This window comes from Trichosurus vulpecula, chromosome 8 (genome assembly GCF_011100635.1).
Source record: "Trichosurus vulpecula isolate mTriVul1 chromosome 8, mTriVul1.pri, whole genome shotgun sequence".
In the NCBI taxonomy this organism is placed as follows: Eukaryota; Metazoa; Chordata; class Mammalia; order Diprotodontia; family Phalangeridae; genus Trichosurus; species Trichosurus vulpecula.
Window position 1 is genome coordinate 212,449,451 of NC_050580.1, and position 21,433 is coordinate 212,470,883.

At 37.3% G+C, this 21,433-nt stretch overlaps 1 protein-coding gene across 1 annotated transcript in view; it reads right to left on the reverse strand.

The window, feature by feature from the left end:
• The window catches only part of SLC35F4 (solute carrier family 35 member F4), a 309,305-nt gene that overhangs the window by 144,138 nt on the left and 143,734 nt on the right, over nucleotides 1-21,433 (reverse strand). Inside the window, 1 exon segment of the mRNA XM_036736238.1 lies at nucleotides 13,653-13,678. Within this exon segment, the coding sequence (XP_036592133.1) occupies nucleotides 13,653-13,678 (26 nt within the window).

Genomic DNA, 21,433 nt, shown 5'->3' on the forward strand with positions numbered 1-21,433 from the left:
ATCATTCTATGTTCCTCCTCTCTTTCATGCTACACTTCTTGAAAAGGCCATCTACATTAAGTGCTTCCACTTATTTTTCTCTCCCTCTCTTTAATCTCCCCAGTTTGGTTTCTGACTTGATCTTTCAACCAAAACTGCTGTCTCCAAATTTGTTAATGATTTCTTCTTTGCCACATCTAACAGCCTTTTCTCAATCCTCATCCTTGTTGACCTGCCTACAGCCTTTGACACTGTTGATCTCCCTCTTACTGATACTCTCTTCTCTAGGTTTTGGTGACACTGCTCTCTCCTGGTCTGCCTCCTACCTGAGTGATCCTTCTTAGTCTCCCTTTTTGCATACTTTGCTGAAATTCACAACCAGTGTGTGAGTGCGTGTGTGTGTGTGTGTGTGTGTGTGTGTGTGTGTGTGTGTGTGTGTATGATGTTCATGATGTTCTCCTTTGGCAGTCTGGTGAAGACTATGAATTCTCAGAATAATGTATTTAAATGCCCAAAATAAAATACACAGGATTGCAAAGGAAACCAATTATATTGAAATACAGATGGTATTTTTAACAAAGTTCACAGACTCCATGTTAAGAACTCTTGCTCTAAAGTGTTTAAAAAAAACCTCATGCTCATGCAATTACTGTCAGACACAGGATTTAAACCAAGATCTTCTTGACTCCAAGTCCACTTTTCCAAGTTGCCTTTCAAGTAGACAATGTTACTAAGTATATGAATTCCAGATTCAGCACTTTAAAAAGGTATTAACTTTCCTCTGACTACTTGGGAATCATGTAGTGTGGTGGAAACGTATTTAAATAGAATGATACTCTAGAGACAAGGAACAGCTGGTGCATCTCTGAACATTTCTAAATAATAACCAGGGAATTATTTACATACTTGACCCACTAGTGTGAAATTAGTCCCCAAAGTTCTATATACAGCACTCAATAGACCTTCTAAGGTCTTCAGTCTGGTCGTAGAGTCTTACTTCAAAGGATATTATTTTCAGCATGAGTTCAGTTTTTTTGGCTACTATCCTGAAATTCAGTTTCAGAAATCAAATTTACCTAGCTAAACACAAACAGGGAAGACCAAGAGCCATTCCCCCCAAAAAAGTGGCAAAAGTATATGAATGATCACTTCTCAAATGGAGAATTGTGAACACCATTTGAGAATTTGCACACATTTGAAAGTTCATATCGACCATATGAGAGATTGTTCCAAAACACTAAGAGAAATGCAAATCAAAACAACTCTGAATTTTCCCTCACAACCAGAAAATTGGCCAACACAACAAAAGATGAAAGTAGTCAATGTTGGAAGGGCTGAGGGAAGACAGGTATGCAAACACATTGTGTTAGAACCATGGATTGTTCCAACCATTCTGGAAATCAATCTAGAATTATGTTTGAAACATCCACATTCTTTGACCTAGAGATTCCACTGCTAGGCATATACCAAAGAAGGTAAAGGATAGTAAGAAAGCTTCCACATAAGTCAAAATATACATAGCAGTATTTTTTGCGATAGTACATAAGTGCGAAATATATGTCCAAATATTGAGGAATGCCTAAAATGTGGCATATGAATATGATGGAATATAAGTGAGCTATAGGAAAGGACAAGCATAATGAAACAAAAAAGTAAAATAAAACAAAATAACGAATGCAAAGTTCAACAGAACCAGAAAACCAATAAACATGATAATGGCAACATGTAAAGAATTAAATAACTAACAAACCATAAACAAACCATAAAAAACACGAACCATCTGTAATTATAATGGCCAAGCTTGCTCTAGAAAAACAATTTAGAAAATACTCTTTTGTCCCTTCTTTGTAGAGCTAGTAGACAATGGATGTAGGATTGCGTCTACTGTTAGACACACTGGATTATGTTGTATTTGTTGAAATGCTCCTTTCCTTTTTATGCTTTGTTACAAGTGATGGCTCACTGGGCAGAGAAGAGGAGAGGCTGTACTCAGAAATGAATGTGATATATATTTTTAAAAATCAATAAAATGGGACTAATTTCTGAAATTAATATAGTTGGGCCAACAACTGAAAGCCATTACACGACTTCACTTCTGTCCTCTATGCTGTCATAGAACCATTGATGTTTAACATTAAATTTCTATTCTCTGAGTTGCTTTTGTCACAGAAAAGTCAGTGAAGCGATGAGGGAAATGTAAAATCAAAGAAATTCCATACTGACAGCATTGCTTTGAAATCCAAGAAGCAAAATGAGCATTCCATTTTGGCAATGTAGTCTCATAAAATGTCAACAAAATGCTGGAGGAGAATAAATTATTTTTCAGGAAAAAAATACTTAGTGTCATCAAAAAAAACCATTTTGCTCAAAATAGATTTGTGTTTGCTAGGGAACAGGTTGTAATAGTTATGAGTTTTGTCCCAAACGCAATGTCACTAATGTCCCAAATGCAACTCCATCTGCAATCTCTCTTACTTAATTCTAGGTCCATGTTAGTATCTGCCTGCAGTATCTGTTCCATGGACATGGAATGATGAAATACTTCAATGGCTCTCTCTACCTCTTCAACAAAAAGGAGATTAATTCTTCTTATCTTCTTTGAAATCAATATTAGTCATTATAATTTTGTAACACTGTTTCATTTTATTGTTCTTCTTGGTTACATTGTAGTTCTAAATTTGCTTAGTTTATTCAGCATCCATTTCTATAATTCTTCCCATGATTCTCTGAATTTCTTATAATCATCATTTCCACTTGCATGTCAGAATCTGGGCAATGGATATTTTTTGTTCCTTTAGTTCATGGACCCATAGGATCCCAGATTTAGAGTTGGAAGCAGCCTTAGCGGAGATCTAGTCGAGGCCATGATTTTACAGATGAAGAACTGAGGCCAAAAGGGGTTGAATGACTTGCTGTTAAAGTCACACAGGCAAAGTACATTGAGTATCATTTATTTTTCTTCTCTTTTGAGTAATCGTGGATTCCACTGAAGAGAACTTGTCATGTATCTTGGCCCTTTTGTTTTATTTTCCTTCATTTTAAACTTTTTCAGCTGTGTCCAACTCTTTGTGATCCCCTTTGGGGTGTTCTTGGCAAAGATACTGGAGTGTTTGCTATTTCCTTCTCCAGCTCATTTTACAGATGAGGAAACTGTGCAAACAGGGTTAAGTGACTTGCCCAGGGTCATACAGCTAGTCAGTGTGTGAAGCCAGATTTGAATTCACAAAGATTAATCTTCCTTATTCCAAGCCCAATGTTCTATCCACTGCACCACACAGCTGCCCCTTTACCTATTTAGTCTGTTCTTACTTATTTCATTAATTTCTAGACATATCTCTCCTCTCTCCCCATCCCAAATCTTCCCTTGTAACCAAAAAAAAAAGTTAAATGGAACCAACAAACATATCCATCACATCTGACAAGGTAATAACATTCTACACCATAATAAATCACACATAATCAATCTAATGAAAGAAGGAAGGTGAATTGTTCGTCTATTCCATGAGTCCATGATTGATTATTATAATTGCTCAGTTTACATTTTTATTTCATAAATAATTTGTTTCAATAATAATTTATTTCATAAATAATTCTTTTTGTTTACATTATCGTAGTCCTAGTTCCACCTCACTATGCATAAGTTCATACACATTTTCCCATGTTTCTTTGAATTGCTTATATTCATCATTTTTAAAGCTCAATAATATTCCATTAAATCATATACTACAATTTTTAGACATTCCTCAATTGATGGATGCTCACTGTATTTCCAGTTTTTTGCCAACACAGACACACACACACACACACACACACACACACTGCTATAGTTTGATTTCTATATAACTCTTTTTTTCTGTCTCCAATCTCAACAAACATGCCTAGCAATGGGATCTGTGGGTTAAGTGGTACGTTACATTTTTAGGAATAATTCTAAATTTGTTTCCAGGATTATAAGGCCAATTCACAACTCTAAAAATTGTGTATTAGTGTGCTTATCTTCCTTCAGTGGCTGAACCCATGAATCAATAACCATTTCTATATTATATTTGCTGGTCATGAGATGAAACCTCAGAGTTGTTTGGTTTTAAACTTCTTTTATTATTAATGATTCAAAACAATTCTTTGGATTGGTTATTGATGATTCTTAATTTTTTTGAAACCCATTTATACATTTCCTGCCTTTGACCACTTCTCTATCAGGAAATGACTTTTGGTCTTACATATTTGTATTAATATCCTATATGTACTTTATATTAGGCCTTTGTGTATCAGTAAGGCAATAAACACAACATCAAGGATAGTCATGAAAATGCCCATATAGTTCTGTGTCACAAAGTATGAAAGACTCTCCACATAGAAGGTAGAAGTATAACATTTATTCAGATACCAGAGAACCAGATCCCATAACCAAATGTTCAGCTCCCACAACCAGTGAGCCCACTTTATCATAACAGCAAGGAACTTAAAATACAATATCACAGCATGGAGCCTCACCAACCCAAAACCTCTCCATCCCCCTGCTGGGATCTTCCCACAAAACTCATAGTACAGCTATCACAGGCCAACTTTCTTTACCTCAGCTCTAACTATCATGATGGCCATTAACAGCCATAACAGCCCTGTCTCAGCATTTCCTGTGACACAACTTCCTTTTCCTGTCAGGAAACTCCTCCCACCATAGGTGACCTAGGCTTCCTGTGATGTAAGCAGGTCACATGGGTTATGAAAGGGTGGGAAAGATCTTCAAATCTAAATTGCTATTACACTTTGTAAAACATATTTTAGGCAAATATTTTTCTCAGTTGAGCTATCCTTCTTATCCTAGATGAATTGGTCTTGTTCATGTAAAAGAGTTATAATTTTAATTAAAACTATTTTGTCTTTTAAATAAAAATTACAGAATATAAAGCATCCTTACTTCCCCCCCCCTTTTCTTGGTTAATTCTCATCTTAACCATAGTTGTAAGAGATAATGTCTTCTACTCCCTACAATTGGTTTTATTACATGAACTTTTATATTTACATGGTATATTTATTTGGAATTTGCTGTGATGTATAACATTAGATGCTGTCCTAAATCTATTGTTTGTCAAACTTCCTTCCAGTTTTCCTAGCAATTCATCTTTAGATATTTTATGTACTTGAGTTTCTCAAGTAGCTAAGTGGCACAGTGGATAAAGTGCTGGACCTACAGTCAGAAAGACTCTGCTTCCTGAGTTTAAATCCATCTTCACATACTTATTAATTGTGTGACCCTGGGAAAGTCACTTAAACCTGTTTGCCTCAGTTTCCTCATCTGTAAAATGAGCTAGAGAAGGAAATGGCAAACCACTCTGGTATCTTTGCCAAGAAAATGCCAAATGGAATCACAAAGAATTGCATAGGACTAAAAAAATGACCAAACAACAACAAACTCTCAAACACAAAGCTACTGAATTTTATTATTTCTGATTTTTATTCATTTAGTAGGTTTCTACAAATCTATTTTTTGATATTTTTAAACAGTATCAAGTAGATTACACAATTACAGCTTTATCATATAATTTTGTTGTGGCTTTTGATGCAATCAGCCCAACATTGTTGACAAACAGGAGCATGTGTAAGACCTCACCATTTATAGGGAATCCTCCTTCTCTGCACCTTGTGCTGATCATCTTCCATGAGAGTGACAAACACCTTTGACAAATATATCTCTGTCTATATGTATGTATGTACCCATTCTTTATGCTTTGCTTGATGTTAACGAACAGACGGTCATGGAACAGAATTATGTCCATGGTTATATTTGTCAGAGACTACAAATGTTTGTTTTAATATATACGTCCTTTTGTAAAGTTATACAGTTGTAAATATTCAAATCTTAGAAACTCCTAAGAATCAAAGCTACAAGTGAACCAAAAGGCATTGGAAAGATCCATGGTAGGTATAAGAGAAACTGCAACAAATTTTGAATAATGAAGTATAAAAAGTGTCATAATGAGATCATAGGTAGTGCTGGAAGAGACTTTAGAATATCAATGACTGGGGAAAACTAAAGAAAACTTTGATGGGAAAGGGAGGTGAGTGAGCCATATGGCCAGAGCAAGAAATGACGGATGGACAGCTTGAGTGTTACACTAGTATCCACAAGATTTTTTGTTTTGTTTTTCGTTTGATTATTTATTTGGTGGGGTGGGGTGGAAGGGTTGTTTATGCAAGGCAATTGGGGTTAAGTGACTTGCCCAGGGTCACACAGCTAGTAAGTGTCAAGTGTCTGAGGCCAGATTTGAACTCAGGTCTTCCTGCTTCCAGGGCTGGTGCTCTCTCTAGCTACTGTGCCATCTATCTGCTCCCACAAGAAGTTAAAAAAAAACAATAACAACAGAAGAGGGTTAAATCACATTGCATGGATCCTATAGGAGAAACTAGAAAAAAATCATCAGGATAAGGAAGCATGGATGGGTTACAATATGCATAATTGGGAAGAATTATATTGATTAGATCAAAGAACCACAAAAGTGCTAAAATATAACAAATTTAGATAAAATTTCTTCTGAAGGATTTAATTTAAATTTTCGGTAAGGATGTAAATATAGATTCTGAGTCAACAAATATGACTACTATGTTTTTATGGTTAATTATATATTCATGCTCATTAGGAATGATTATCTTCTCAGCCTTCACTTATTAAAATATGAATTGTAATCAGCCTCCTTTGTCCTACAGAGAAAGCTCAGAGCAATTATATTCTAACTATATTGAGGGAACAGTCATGTATAGAGTATTCCACATAAATTTGGGGTGATCTAAAAAGATATACTATGCCTTTTTCTACATAGTCTCAAGGTAGACAGTGTGGTTATGTATTATTGGTGAATATTAAACAAAATCATAGAATTTCGGAGTTAGTACCATGTAGCCATTTAGTCCCTATATGTAAAGAAAAATTTCCTCCACAACAGAGTTATCAAAAGGTGGCCTGGCCTATAGCCCAGGAACCGGATTAAAATGTAATTGGGAAATAGTTAACATAATAAATAAAAAATAAAATAAAACATAGATAACATTATATTTTAAAACTAAATCAATATGCAGCCTGCAGGGATCCTTATGTATGGACTAGTTCCCCACCCCCTTATTTCTGTTTGAATTTGACACCATTGGTCTATAATATACCTGACAAGTCGTCGTTCATTCTTGGTTTGAAGATTTCTGAAGAGAGGAAACTCACATCCTCCCAAGGCAACATATTCTACTTTTGTTTTTGTTTTTCTAGACATCAAGCCTAAATCTGCCTTATTGCAATGTTCTCTAATTGCTCTCTGCTCTGCCTTCTGAGGCTAAGTGGAAAAAAAAATAATCCCTCTTCCACATGACAGCCGTTCAAACACCTTTATTCTCCAGGATAAATATCCCTGGTTCCTTCAACAACCTAGTAAATCTGTCAGAAAAGGAAACGAAGTAAGTCTGCTTTGACTTGTTCTTGACATGTGGATTGTTTGTCATCACTACACCCTTTTCTTGATATTTTCCTTTTAATAATAAGACCTAGAATTTGACCAGGAATCAAAATTTTCTTTTTTTAAGCAGAACATTTGCCCTTCTTTAGTTCTTGGCACCCTTGGCATTATCTGTACTCTTAAAAAATCACTAATAATTCTTAAATCACATTCTCCTATTCTTCTGGTACTTTAAGATATATTTCCTCAGGGTCTAGAAACTTGAACTCACTGAGGGAGGCAAGATGCTCTCTTACTGGCTACTTCTCAAGAGCATCAACTCCTTATCTGTCATTTTTTTCTGTCCTTTCCAGTCCAAGTCTCATCTTCCATGGAAGGAAAAAAAAGCAGCAGCAAAGTAAGAGTGGTGCCTTCATCATCTGATCTGCCCCAAGAGATGAAACTATTCTTCCTTTCATTCATCTCTTTTCCTCAATATAACTTAAAACCCCTTATCTGTTATCCTCACTTTTCCTCACCAGCTGCAATTCATTCTGACCAGACACTATTCTTTTCAAAATTCTTTTTTTAATGGTTTACTGGAACGTTTCATTAAACATTATTTAAAATATTTTTTTTCAATTGTCAAGCATTGTTTTCTCCCCCTCACCTTTCCCTTCCCATCAGAAAAAAGAAAGAAATACAAAGCCTTGGTATCATATAAGCATATTCAAGCAAAACAAATTCCCATATAGGCAATATCCAAAAATGTGTTTCTAATTCTTTATGTTAATTCATCACCCCTCTCTGTCATGGCGTAGGCGGCATTCTTCATCACTCGTCTTCTGGACTCATGGTTGATCAGCACTATGCTTACAGGACAGTCACAATTTGGTATCTGTTGCTTACTATCTAGCCTCTTGTTCATTTGACAGCTCAGTAAAGCTGGGTAATCATTGTACCAGCTTAAACACAAAACAGAAAGTGGAGCTATCACTTGGGTCAGTAAATTCCTGTTCTCTATCTCACACAGCTGGTGCATATATTGAGCATCTGGCCTTTACTGTTTCATATTCATAGTTTGCACTTCGCCTTACCTAATGCCTTCCTACCCTATTGTCCTTCTTTCTTGAACATGTGGGACAAAGACTACTACAACATATACTCATTTCTAGAAGCTGTGTCTTAGGTCTCTAAACAGCCATTGCCGAGCATTCTACTTAGGTAGATTTCCTACCTTTTCCAAAGCCACCTTTTCAGATCTCAGAAAGCTATTGCCATTAGCTGGTCCCATTAGAAATTATCCATCAGGCCAATCAGGATCAGCCAGATGTCAATGATGAGATGTTCCTATTTTTTTCTGATAAAGAGAAAATCATGAAAGTGTAACAAGGTTAACAGCTGAGAGAAATAAAATGATTCTAGTAACAACAAAGAACGAAAACCATAGGACTTTTTTATTAGAAGGAAGAATAGAACATAGAAGGTTTCCACTCACGTTGGAACTATGGAACTGGGGTGCTTAGTCTAATTAAATGTGGTAGATCTGTAGAGTCATGAATTTTGAAGTAGGGAAGTAAATGTTCATCTCAAAGACGGAAATTAAATGTAGGGATCTGTATATATTTTTATTCTCACAGCTTAGAGCCAGCTTGCTTCTTTTGCAAGCAAGATTTAGAATGAATTGGCTTTATTAGCTAGGGGCATAACAGCAAGACCTTGGGAAAAAAAAACAACTTAAGTCATTCCATTACAGAAGAGATGTTATCTGTAACTGCTCTGTCACTATGAGATGGCTTTCCATATCATGTGGTACGATGGGCTATTTCGCTATGATGATGGGGTTTGTTATATTGCTTGCTCAGACATGGACAGGAACAGAATACAACCACATATATTTGTGGCCCCGATTAGGGAGGAATTTAAGGCCAACAAAAATGTAATTAATGATTATCCCAAATATGACTCCTGTTCTCCTTGTGATACTACAGGGTATCACAGTAGCTACTAGAAGGTATCAGATCGAGGTAAGTTTCAATACCAGTTTGACTAATGATCTCCTGTGTAATTAGAAATAATTTCCGAATGCTTTACAATATTCACTAGCATAAAGAAAAACACATATCTTCAAGTTCAAAATGCTACATAAGACAACTCAGATGGGCTGGTAAGAAGGTGCATAGGAGAGGACTGGCTAGATAATAATATGGGCAGCAAGGTGGCACAGTGGATGAAGCACTAAGCTAGGAAGACTCATCTTCATGGGTTCAAATCTGGCCTCAGATACTTACTAGCTGTGTGGCCCTAAGCAAGTCACTTAGCCCTGCCTGCCTTTGTTCCTCATCTGGAAAATGAGCTAGAGAAGGAAACAGTAACCATTCTAGTATCTCTGCCAAGAAAACCCCAAAATGGGGTCAGGAAGAATTGGGCATGACTGAAATAATTCAACCACAACAAAGCCAGACTTTGTGCTAGCCCACCTGTAAGAGTGTGTGCTTTTTAAACTGCCTAATCTATATTCCAAATATAGTAATCCCTTGGGATGTGGAGGTATTATGATGATGTAGAGCAGAAATGTCAAACTCAAGGCCTACTGACCACAAGTAGCCCACAAAACTCCCAAGTATGGCTGGACCCAGATTAAACTATAATTGAGAAACATAATGTTGATTCGTGATCTTCTAAGTCAACATGCCACTAGAAGGCATCTGTTTCTATTTCAGTTTGATACCAGAGCTGAAATTAAGTCAGCTTGAGGACACACCAAATCTCAAGTCTCTTCAGAAGAGATGACTTAGTTAATTTGTGGTTTTCTAAATCAATAAGCCACCAGCAGGGATCTGTTTCTATTTGCATTTAACACCACGGGTGTAGCGTGCTAACTATACTTCTTAAGTACTCATGAAGACAAACACTCAAAATTCCCAACCTTCAACCTGCTAAATCTTTCATTATTTTATTAATTCTTTCACCAAGTTGAAAGGAAATCAAGGGGTATATTCTGATATTTCCTCACAAATTACCAAAAATGTAAAATCTCTCATTAATTAATTATTTCGGAGCCCCCACTTCAGCTTGTAAACATCAGATAAACCTCTTTTCTGTTTTCTCTCCTTTCTGTATCAAATTTTGAACCTACAAGCTTAAATTAACGTCAATACTTTTAAAACATCAATATTATTAGCTACATAATTAGTATCAATAACCAATAATGTATAAATATAAGAAGGATATTTTTAAAATGTACCAGGTGTGAGAAAGGTTATAGCCAAAGTCATCCCGCACCAACAGCTACCACTGGTGATTCCTCCAAAACTGTGGAACTACATTACAACACTTGAAATCACCTGGCAGTTAAAGTTACTTAGAATTCTGAAAATGTCTTCTCCAAAAAATAAGAGTTAAACTCAATTCTCTAAAAAATAAATTTTTTAAACACTTTTCAGACAGCTTTCAAAAATGTAAATTAACTCTTTAAGTCTCTCACAGATTTATTCTCTATGACTGTTAACTCATATTTCCTCACAGACCCTTTCTAAATGACATTTAGTTCTCCAGGTCTGTTCAGGAAAGATGTCTTAGTCCATCAGAAAGTGTTTGAACACTTACTATATACCAGTCACTATCTAAGCACAGGAGATACAAAGATTTGTCCTTAGTACACTAGAAGCTTGCACTCTGATGGAGGCAACATGTAAAAAAGTCATGAGGGCCTGAACACAGGTACTGGCTATGGGAATGGAATGGGAGGATGGATTCGAGAGAGTGAAAAGGAAGAACTGACAGAGTAACTGGTTAGATAGAGAGACTGAAGAGAGAGAGGAGTCAAAATTACTCTAAAGCTTCAAAAGCCTGGGTAACTAGAATAGTAGTGCCATTGACAAAACTTGGGAAATCAAAGAGGAGGAACAAGTTTGAGAGGGAATTTAACTAGCCCAACACAGTCATGATTTAAAGCTAGAAGAAGGGATTTTCAAGCCCTTCTCTTTTTGTTTTTTAAAAAATTAAAGTTATTCATGTGGAAAGTATAAAAGCCAGAATTAAAACTCAGGTCCTCTGACTCTAAATCTAATTATTTTCTGACCCATCTAAACTTAAAGTGTTTCTCATTGAGCCTCCGAGTAGAAATGTTAACAAGCAAAAGAAAACACGGGACTGAACCTCAGGAAAAAAAGCAGAGTTTGAGGTAAGAATTTAGAAAGCCTTTACATAGAGGTAATAATCCAAAGTACGTGGGCAAAATCTCTTAGAAAGAGACTAAATACTGTCAGGAAGACCAGATGCTAAGGACAAAGCCTTAGGTATGACCACATTTAAGGGATGGATGGAGAAGGAAGAGAGCCTGAAAAGGGCAGTAAGAGTGTCCAGAGAAGTAAGGGGATAAGGATATTGTAAGACCAAGGCAGCCAAAGGAGGAGAGAATACAAGGAGGGTTAAATCAACAATGGCAAATGCTACAGAGATAGAGGAGAATGAGAAACATTTTAAAAAATACATAAGACTTGGGATTGGCTGAGGTTAAGTATACAGTTTATGGCTATGGGAAAAGGAAATAAACTGGACCACAGAGAATCTTCATTTGTGCCTCCTTCACCCATGACATTTTCATCATTGCTGCTGTTGTTCAGTCGTTTCAGCCACGTCCGACTCTTTGTGACTCCTCTTGGGGTTTGATTATCAAAGATAGCAGAGTGGTTTGCCATGTCCTTCTCCAGCTCATTTTCAGATGAGGCAATGGAGCAGTCGAGTGACTTGCCCAGGGTCACACAGCTAGCAAGCGTCTGAGGCCAGATTTGAACTCAGACTCCAGGCCTGGCACTTTTCCACTGTGCCACCTAGCAGCCATGACATGTTTGTCTTTATCTTCTCTATTTCTGCCATGAGCTAGCTCCATTATTCTCAAAACTTTCTAGGTTTGACATTATCTTTGGGTATTCCCTCTTCTTTATCCTCTATATCCAATCAAGAAATGCTGCGTTTTTTTTTCTTTAAAATTTCTCTTTGGAATGACTTCTTCCATATGGAAACCAAGTAGATAACTGGGAAACAGCTAAGTAATTTGTAGTGTATCAATATAACTCAACAGTACTTTGCTATGAGAAACAAGGAATATGATGATTACGGAGAAGTATAAGATATATGTGCACTAATGAAAAATTAAATAACAAGAAGCAGGAAAAGATGTGTAATTATTAGAATAATGTAAATAGAAAGATTAGCAAGAATGTAATTGAGACTGAGTGCTGTAAAATTATAATAACCAAGGCTGGCCCTGAAGAAAAGGTAAGAAGTACTTCTCCCTCTTCTTGGAGAATTGGGTGACTATGAGTGCATAACACTGCATAACACAGGCTTTTTCTATGTGTTGGTTAGTTTTACTGAAATTTCCGCTTTTACTCTTTTTATGTTAAGTAGCAGGTAGCTCTGGGAAACTAAATAGGGTGAGTGGCCGATTATCTACTAAGCCGGGGGATGTATTGAACTTTTGCAATCAACTCACTCCATCTTCCTTCCTGCGGTAGGTTCCCTAGAAATTCAGGCCTGTTAGGACCGTGTCTTTCCTTTTCCAAACTCAGGGTACCAAATGGATATAGACCAAAAATAGAAAGGAAAGAAAATGTTTGCCTTTGCTCCCTTGAAACCTGTAGCTTTCACCAGCTCACAAACATTTTTTAGGCATATCTGAATTCTGAATTCATCGTCAGCCTTTCTCCAGCTGTTCTAAATTAGCTCCAGGACTCTAGAATTGTCTAAACCAGATATTCCATATCTCTACTAGAATAAGGAGCCTTCTCTGTCTCTTTCTCTTTGTATGTGTGTGTGCTTGTGTGTGCGTTTCTGCCTTTGTCTTTCTCTCCATGTTTCTCTCTGTCTCTCTCTTCCTCCTTCTCTTTGTAGGCATTAAATAAAAAACACATACAGCTTGGTATTTCTGTTGGACAACAGGGTTTTATGGTAGGTAAATAACATGAGGCAGCATGTGCCAGGAAGTCAAAGAACCACCTCCACCTTGACCACCATCTCCCTTCAGACCCAGAGGATGGGGACAGATCAGGATCCTGAACCCAAGAGCCTTGGGAATAGCAATGCCTGGCAACCCATCAGATTTGCTTCCAACCCAGCCCCCATAGATATCAATGAGAAGAGAAATTATTTTTAAAGGTGAGGGGAATCACCTTCCGCATCACCACGAATGACAATTGCTGACCAACTGCAACAGGCAGATACAAAAAGGAGACACGGAAGTAGTAGCACTACTCCACACACATACACCATTCCTGCTTCCAGCCATCATAAAAGCCATCATTCTGTGAAGCAACTCCTGTGGAGAAAGGTCAGTCACCTTTACGAACTGCCACTCACAAGGGAGGCAAGCCAACCTAGCTGAAACAGCAGGGGAACCTAAGGGAGAGACAGGAGGCAGCATGTGCCAGGCAAGTCAAACCACCTACCACCACCACCACCACCTTGACCGCCATCTCCCCTCAGCTCCTAATACAGACAGCCCAGGATCCTGAACCCAAAAGCCTTTGGAATGGCAATGCTAGCATCCCAGTGCCCCCAGGCATCATCCTGGGATACAGCCCCTATGGAGATGTAGCCTGGTCAATGGATGCTTCCTAGAGGCTGCACCCACAGCTACTCAGAAAACTCAGAAAAGAAAAATTCTTACCACCAAAGTCCTTGGCACTTTCAAGTAGTTCAATATCAGAAACAGATATCATTTTACCAGTGGAAGCTGTATTAAAGAAGAGGCATTACCATCTGCTTCTCCCCTGCTCCCTAAGGACCATGGGACTTTTCCATCTGTCTTGCAGCTGAAACCTGCCATATGTGCTGTCTCCCCCATTAAACTCTCTCTCTCTCTCTCTCTCTCTCTCTCTCTCTCTCTCTCTCTCTCTCTCTCTCTCTCTCTCCCTCCTCTCTCTCTCTCTCTCTCTCTCCTCTCTCCTCTCCTCTCTCTCTCCCTCTCTCTCTCTCTCTCTCTCTCTCTCTCTCTCTCTCTACACACACACAGCACGACAATCTTACCTTTTTATTTGTATCTGCTTCACTTGTTATACTGTTTTGCACATAGTAAGCACTTAATAAATTCTTTGTTTGTTCAATCAAAGTGTAAATTGAAAGTTACAGATGAGGAACAAACATGTTTATATACCTGACTGACAAGCACATGGACAAAATTTTTTTTTAGTTCCAAGGGGTCACAGGTTGGTTGCCAAACCTTTGCTGGCTCTCACCACCCTGGAATTGCAGGGCTCTGGCACTGCCCCTCTCACCAGTGCCCAGTGGTGACAAAGGAGCAATTCAGAGCTTCAGACAGGCCCTCATGGCTTATCTCCCAGCAGCTGTTAGCTCGGTCACAACTCATAGGCATTTCGGTATTTGCATCACCCAGGCTCATGACTCATGATTGCTTGTGCTTATCACCTCAGTGGCCTACACCACATGCTTCCAGGCTAATGTCCCTTACTTTTCTTTACATTCTGAGAGTTCCTCTGCCTCCTTTACCAAAGAGAGAAGAAGAAAGCTGGGGAATGTAGATGCTGACAGAAGCAATCAGGCCCCTCCCTCCGAGACTCTCCACCCCAAAGGCAGGTTGAATATTCTTTGTCATAAGAATCAACTGAGATAATATTTTCAAAGCACTTAGTACAGTGCCTAACACACAGAAGGCCTGCAAAAAATGTAGAGGCTATAAAAGAAAGTAAAGATGTAATGAGTGCTTTGTCCATACCCCAGTTAACGCACCTTCCACTAGTCACTATTGTGCCCATCATGTGACTTGGTGGGTAGGTTGCCACTGTGCACTCTCTCCTGTTTGTCATATAAAGTACAGCAACCAAGCATCATCAGTCTGTCTAGTCTGAGAGGGGCAAGAGCCACAATATTTACTGGAGCTGAACAGAAACAAAGGGAATGGAGCTACTCGCCAATGCAGCTGATGACCTCAATATGATGATGAGTGGCAACGACGTGAGGGTTTCTTCCCCTCCCTCATTGCGTGGCCACCCTCCAAGTTACATGAGCGCCTGGTGCTCTTTCCAAGGTCAGACGCTCGGCTCAGTATTTCTTTGTATGTGAGCAGTTGCTGCGGAGATTTTTTGGTTCTAACATTAAAGTTTTGGGGGTGACTTTGTAAAATGAGTGATAAAAAGAAACAGAAGATTGAATCAGAAGGTAGAGTGTTTAATCCAGGATGAGACAAATAGATACTTGTTTACTTACACAAGAGACTGTGCCTTATTGGCAGAGAAGTAATAGCCATTCTGAAGTAATAGAATATTTGTCACCATTTCAAATCAAAACATCCCGACTTAAGCAAATTGGACACCAATGAAAAACAGATTAAATCCAAATTGTTGAAAAATCTCAGTGGGGAACAATGGTTTTTCAAGAAAGCAAACTCAGAAAATGACTACTCAGGTTAGTTTTCAGATTTCTAAAGAAATCAAATTCAAACATGATTCTAGAGTACGATAAACTGATTGCTGATAAAATGTAATTCGTCCCACTAACTAAATACAAACAGCAAGAAAACCTTAAAATGTATTAAAACTTATGCCACTTAGCGGAGTAATTTTTAACATTAATGTGATTTCAGGATGAATAAAAACTTAAGCAATAAGTGTAATTAATTGATATTAATTGAAATTTCCCTTTTTAATATGGTTTATTAGCAAAACAGTTTAATCATTAATTATACCTTTCCTTGAAAAATGAGCAGCAAAAAAGCTTAACTGTGGCCCATAGAAGTTTAGCCTATTTTAATTTTGGCCTCTACCTACTGCCAAGTTCTGTAGGTCTAGCTTAGTCCCTTCCCCTTTATAAGGAAATTTTCTCTTGTAAGGAAAGTGAAGAGGGACATATTGAGAAATGTCAAAACAAAATATATCAATGAAAATTAATTTTTTAAAATGGATTGACTTCTCTATAATTCCACTACTTAAGCCCTTATGCTGGCTGCCATTAATTATGTCTTGATTATTGAAGTCTCCTCCCAACAGGACTCCTTGAATTGCTTTCCCATTTACCCTGCACACAAATTCAACTTAAAACATTATTTTCATCCTGTCATTCCTCTGCTTACAAAATTACAATGGCTCTCTGATGCCTACACCACAGTCTGGCTCCACCCTATCTATCTACCTTATTTTCTTTTTTTCTATTGTTTGTTTGTTTTTTGGAGGCAGTGAAGGGCAAGGCAATTGGGGTTAAGTGACTTACCAAGGTCACACCGCTAATAAGTATGTCAAGTGTCTGAGAACAGATTTGAACTCAGGTCCTCCTGCCTCCAGAACTGGTGCTCTACTCACTGCGCCACCTAGCTACCCCAATCTAACCTTATTTTCTATCACTCCCTAATGTACATCCCCTTTTTCATTGCCTCTCCCATATGCCACAACTGACCCCAATCATAAATCTTTCATTTTCTGTTCCTCTGACCTGGAATGTCCTCTCTTCCCCAAGAAATTCAAATTCTGTGTTGCCATGAAGGACACAAAGTCCCATTTCAGACCTCAATGACCTCATCCTTCTCTAAACTTATAGAGTAATGGTCTTTATGAATTGTGTTCTTTCTAAAGGCATCTAGATGGTGTAGTGGATAGAGTGTTGGATCTGGAGACAGGAAGACTTGAGTTCAAATCCAGCCTCCGACACTTACTAGTTATGTGATCTTGAACAAATCACTTAGTCTGCTTTAGTTTCCTCATCTGTAAAATGGGGATAACAATAGAACCTACCTCACAGGGTTGCTGTGAGGGCCAACTGAGATAATATTTGTAAAGTGCTTAGCACGGTGCCCAGAACATAATGGGTGCTTAATAAATGCTTTCTAGCATTTAAGACCTTCATAATCTGATTCTATCTTACTTTTCTGGTTTTACAGAGCTCTAGACTTAGTCAAGAAAATCTGAGCTCACATATAACCTCAGACATTTAGTAGCTATGTGAGCCTTGGCAAGTCACTTGACTTCACATAGTCTTAGTTTCCTCATTTATAAAATGGGGGATATTAATAGCCCTTACCTCAAAAAGTCATTGTAAGGATCAAGTGAGATAATAACTTCCAAGCATTTTGCAAACGTTCAAGTATTATGTAAGATCTAACCATTCTGGATAATTATTGGGAACTATGTCCAAAGGGCATATCAAACTGTTCATACCATTTGACCCTACAGTACCACCACTAGATCTGTATTCCAAAAAGGTCAAAGAAGAAAGAAAAGGACCCACGTGTACAAAAATATTTATAGCAGCTCCTTTTGTGGTGGCAAAGAATTGAAAATTGAAGGGATACCCATCAATTGGGGAATGGTTGAACAAATTAGAGCATATGATTGGAATGGAATGCTATGGTGCTATAAGAAATGACAAAGAAGATGCTTTCAGAAAAACCTGGGAAGACATATGAACTGATGCAAAGTGAAGTGAGAAAAACCAGAAGATCAGACATGGTATCAACAATATTATAATGATAATCGACTGTAAAAGACAGCTACTCTGATCAATACAATGATCCAAGATAATTCCAAAGAATTCATGATGAAAAATATGATCCACCTCCAAAGAAAGGACCGGTGAACTCTGAATTCACATTAAAGCATATTTGTTTCACTTTCTTTATTTTTTTTGCTTTACTTTGCAACATGACTAAAATGGATATGTGTTTTACCTGACTTTTCATGTATGATAGGCATCATATTGCTTGGAAGAGAGGGAGAGAATTTAGAACTCATAATTTCAAATCATATGTTAAAAAGTGAACATAAAAAATAAAGCATTATGCAAACATCAGCTATTAACATCTATTATTATTATTATATTACCCACACTTCGTATATGCTATATACCAAACTAACTACTCTCCAGTCTTGTCTTGCTCTCTTCTCATTTCAATGTCTTCATTCATATTGTCCCGTATTCCAGAAATAGGCTCTTCTTCTGCCCCTGTTCCAGTCCGATGAATTCTTTCCTTTCCTTCAAGTCGCATGTGAGTTGCTATTCTCTCTAGTTAGTCTTCTGCTCACCTTGCCCCACATAGTCCTTCAGATAAAAGCTATTTCTCCTTTCTTAAATTTCTCTTTAGCACTTTACTTGGATCTCTCTCCTTTGTACTTGGCTCACTTTCTCCTGAAGTCTAGTTGTTTGTTTACATATCTCACCCTCCTCCAATCGATTGTAAGTTCCTTGATAACATAATCCATCTTTTTCTTTAAAATGTTTATTTTATTAAATCAATACTGCCCTAAGCAACCTGGCTAACTAATCACACTCTTTATACAGAGGTAAACAGCTTTGGGGCCAAACAGTACTGCACCATATCAAAACCTCTTCCTACTCAATACATAACTCATTTTGTAATTTTAGCCCTCTGAAGAGCTATAAAAGTATTTTAAGGTCATAGTTTTACCACAAAAAATATATGTTATAAAACATACATATAAAACATATATATATATATATATATATATATATATATATATATATATATGAACATATATACATGAACACACAATCTTCTACTATATTAGTCCCTTCCTAACAGTGAATAAAATCTACTTCCTAACATTTTTTGCTTAAATGTTTTAAAAATAATAATGAATGGGGAAACAGGTGCAACCATATTTCCCAGTTTTCTTGACAATATGTTTCAAGTCTCCTCTAATTGATATGAAATGGTAAGTAACAAGATTTGGTGTTAGATCTACCAAAAACACTGCATGCATGCCTAGGATATTTTTGGAAGCATTTGCCATAAAATTGGCTTCATCTGTTTCTAAAGCATTTGATAATTTCTTGGAACATAAACTCCACCTTGAGGTAGAAAATTACATACATACATAACAGGATTATGATAAATTAATGACTTCAAAGTACAGCCAGCTAGTTATATTGCCTTTGGATTTGAAAATAAAATTGTGCAACTACTTTATTCATTAGTTATATTTAAAGCTATTACCCATTTTCATAGTTTATATTCAACCCCAGGCAGTCATAACTGAAGAGAAACTTATTTTTCAATATTTTTAAAATTTTATTTATTTATTTGCTTTTAGTTTTCAACATTCACTTCTATAAGAGTTTGAGTTCTAAATTTTCTCCCCCTTCCTCTACTCCCTCCTCCCCAACATGGGACACAATCTGATACAGGATTTACATGTACAATCATATTAAACACATTTCCACATTAGTTATGTTGTAAAGAAGAACTAGAACCAAAGGGAAAAACCATGAGAAAGAAGCAACAACAAAAAAAGAGAGAAAATAGTATGCTTTGATCTGCATTCAGACTCCACAGTTCTTTCTCTGGATGTGGGTAGCATTTTCCATCTTTAGTCTTTTGGAATTGTCTTAGATCCTTGTATTGCTGAGAAGAATTAAGTCTGTCAAACATGCTCATCACACAATGTTGCTGTTACTGTGTACAATGTTCTCCTGGTTCTGCTGGCTTCACTCAGCATCAGTTCTGAAGAGAAACTCTTATCCTTCAACACAAGAGGGTGCTAGGAGTACCCATTGTAAAAAGAAATCTTCTTGATAACTCATCAAAAGACCTCTGCTAGAATAAGTGATAAACCAAAATGGACTGCTGAAAGACACCCATATTTCCTCTCTAACAATAACAACCTAGGCTTCCTTAGGCTGATAAGAATCTTTAAGTGGTACAATGACAGTATTTTGATACTCTGATGGAGTTGAGATTTCTTCAATGTGCGTAATCCTTTCATTGGGGCCGGCCACAATCTATCTGTGTCTACTCAATCTATGAAATTCTTGCCCATATCTTCCCATAAATCCTCACCAAAAGTTTCACATGACATTCTGAGAGCCTTCATCTAATTCTCTTGACATTGCATAAATTTCTGTGGAGCACAGGGGATGTCTATCAGTTGTCACTTTCATTACATGACTTGTCACTATGTGACATCTTTTTTTCCAGCCCTACACCTATCTGATGACATGCTTCACATATCTTTGCCTCCATAATTCTTCATCTGTAAAGGAAGATATTGATGTAGTGTGTTGCAGTCCACTCATGTCCATCATGTATTTTTCCAGTATCCTTTGGGCGACCCTTAACTTTCAATTCTTCAGAGACTGGAAAAAACAGTTGCGTTCTGTTATTTAATTGATGTAGGGAACTCCCAAAAAAGAAGTCTCCAGTGCAGGCTGGAAACTGTTCTGCAGCTCCCCACTCTAGAGAGTTGTGGGAGGTAGCGAGAAATTGAGTGATTTGCTCAGGGTCATGCGGCAATATGTGTCAGAGACACCACTCCTTTCCAGTTTTTCCCTACTAAGGCTGCTGCTCTATCCTCCTCATCATGCTGCCTTTCTTAGTAATGACTATATAAAGAACTGGCTAATTTTGAGTGTTTCCTCAGAGATAAATAACAGACTGAAGACTTTTCTTTATTAAGAATCTTGGTTAATATACAGAAAGCTTCTGTTTACATAACTTTGAAAACAGTGTAAGTATTATACATGAAGTTTGTGGAACTACCTTTCCTGGAAGTTATTCAGAATAACAGAAATGGCTAACTTCCTGGGGAGATTTCCAAGAGATAGATTTGATGGCTTCATAAAGTCATTTCCAGACTTCCTCTAGAGATACTTAGTTTCTGCATTTTTATGAGAGAATATTAAAAGGAAAATAAGCCAGTTATATTTGTGAGGCCTAGACCACAATTTCTATGCTCCTATATACATTACATATTCTGGACATCTACCAAAAGTTGAGATTGATGAATTAGGATGCCTAAAAGCACTACATACCTAGTTTAACTTCCTCATTTATTTTTGGTCCCTTTCCACTCCTCCAAAACCTATTACTTTGCATAATCTCTTTCTTGAAAATAGCTCTCAACTGCTAAAAAGAACTAGAGAAGTTTCCAATCTGTACTGATAGAGGGGAATTCCCTGTGCCAATCAAATAGTAGAATGAGACCATTTTTTCCAGTCTTTGAAGAATTAAAAGTTGAGTGTCACCCAAAGAACAATTAGGGAGTTCATGATGGGTATGAAAAAGCTGC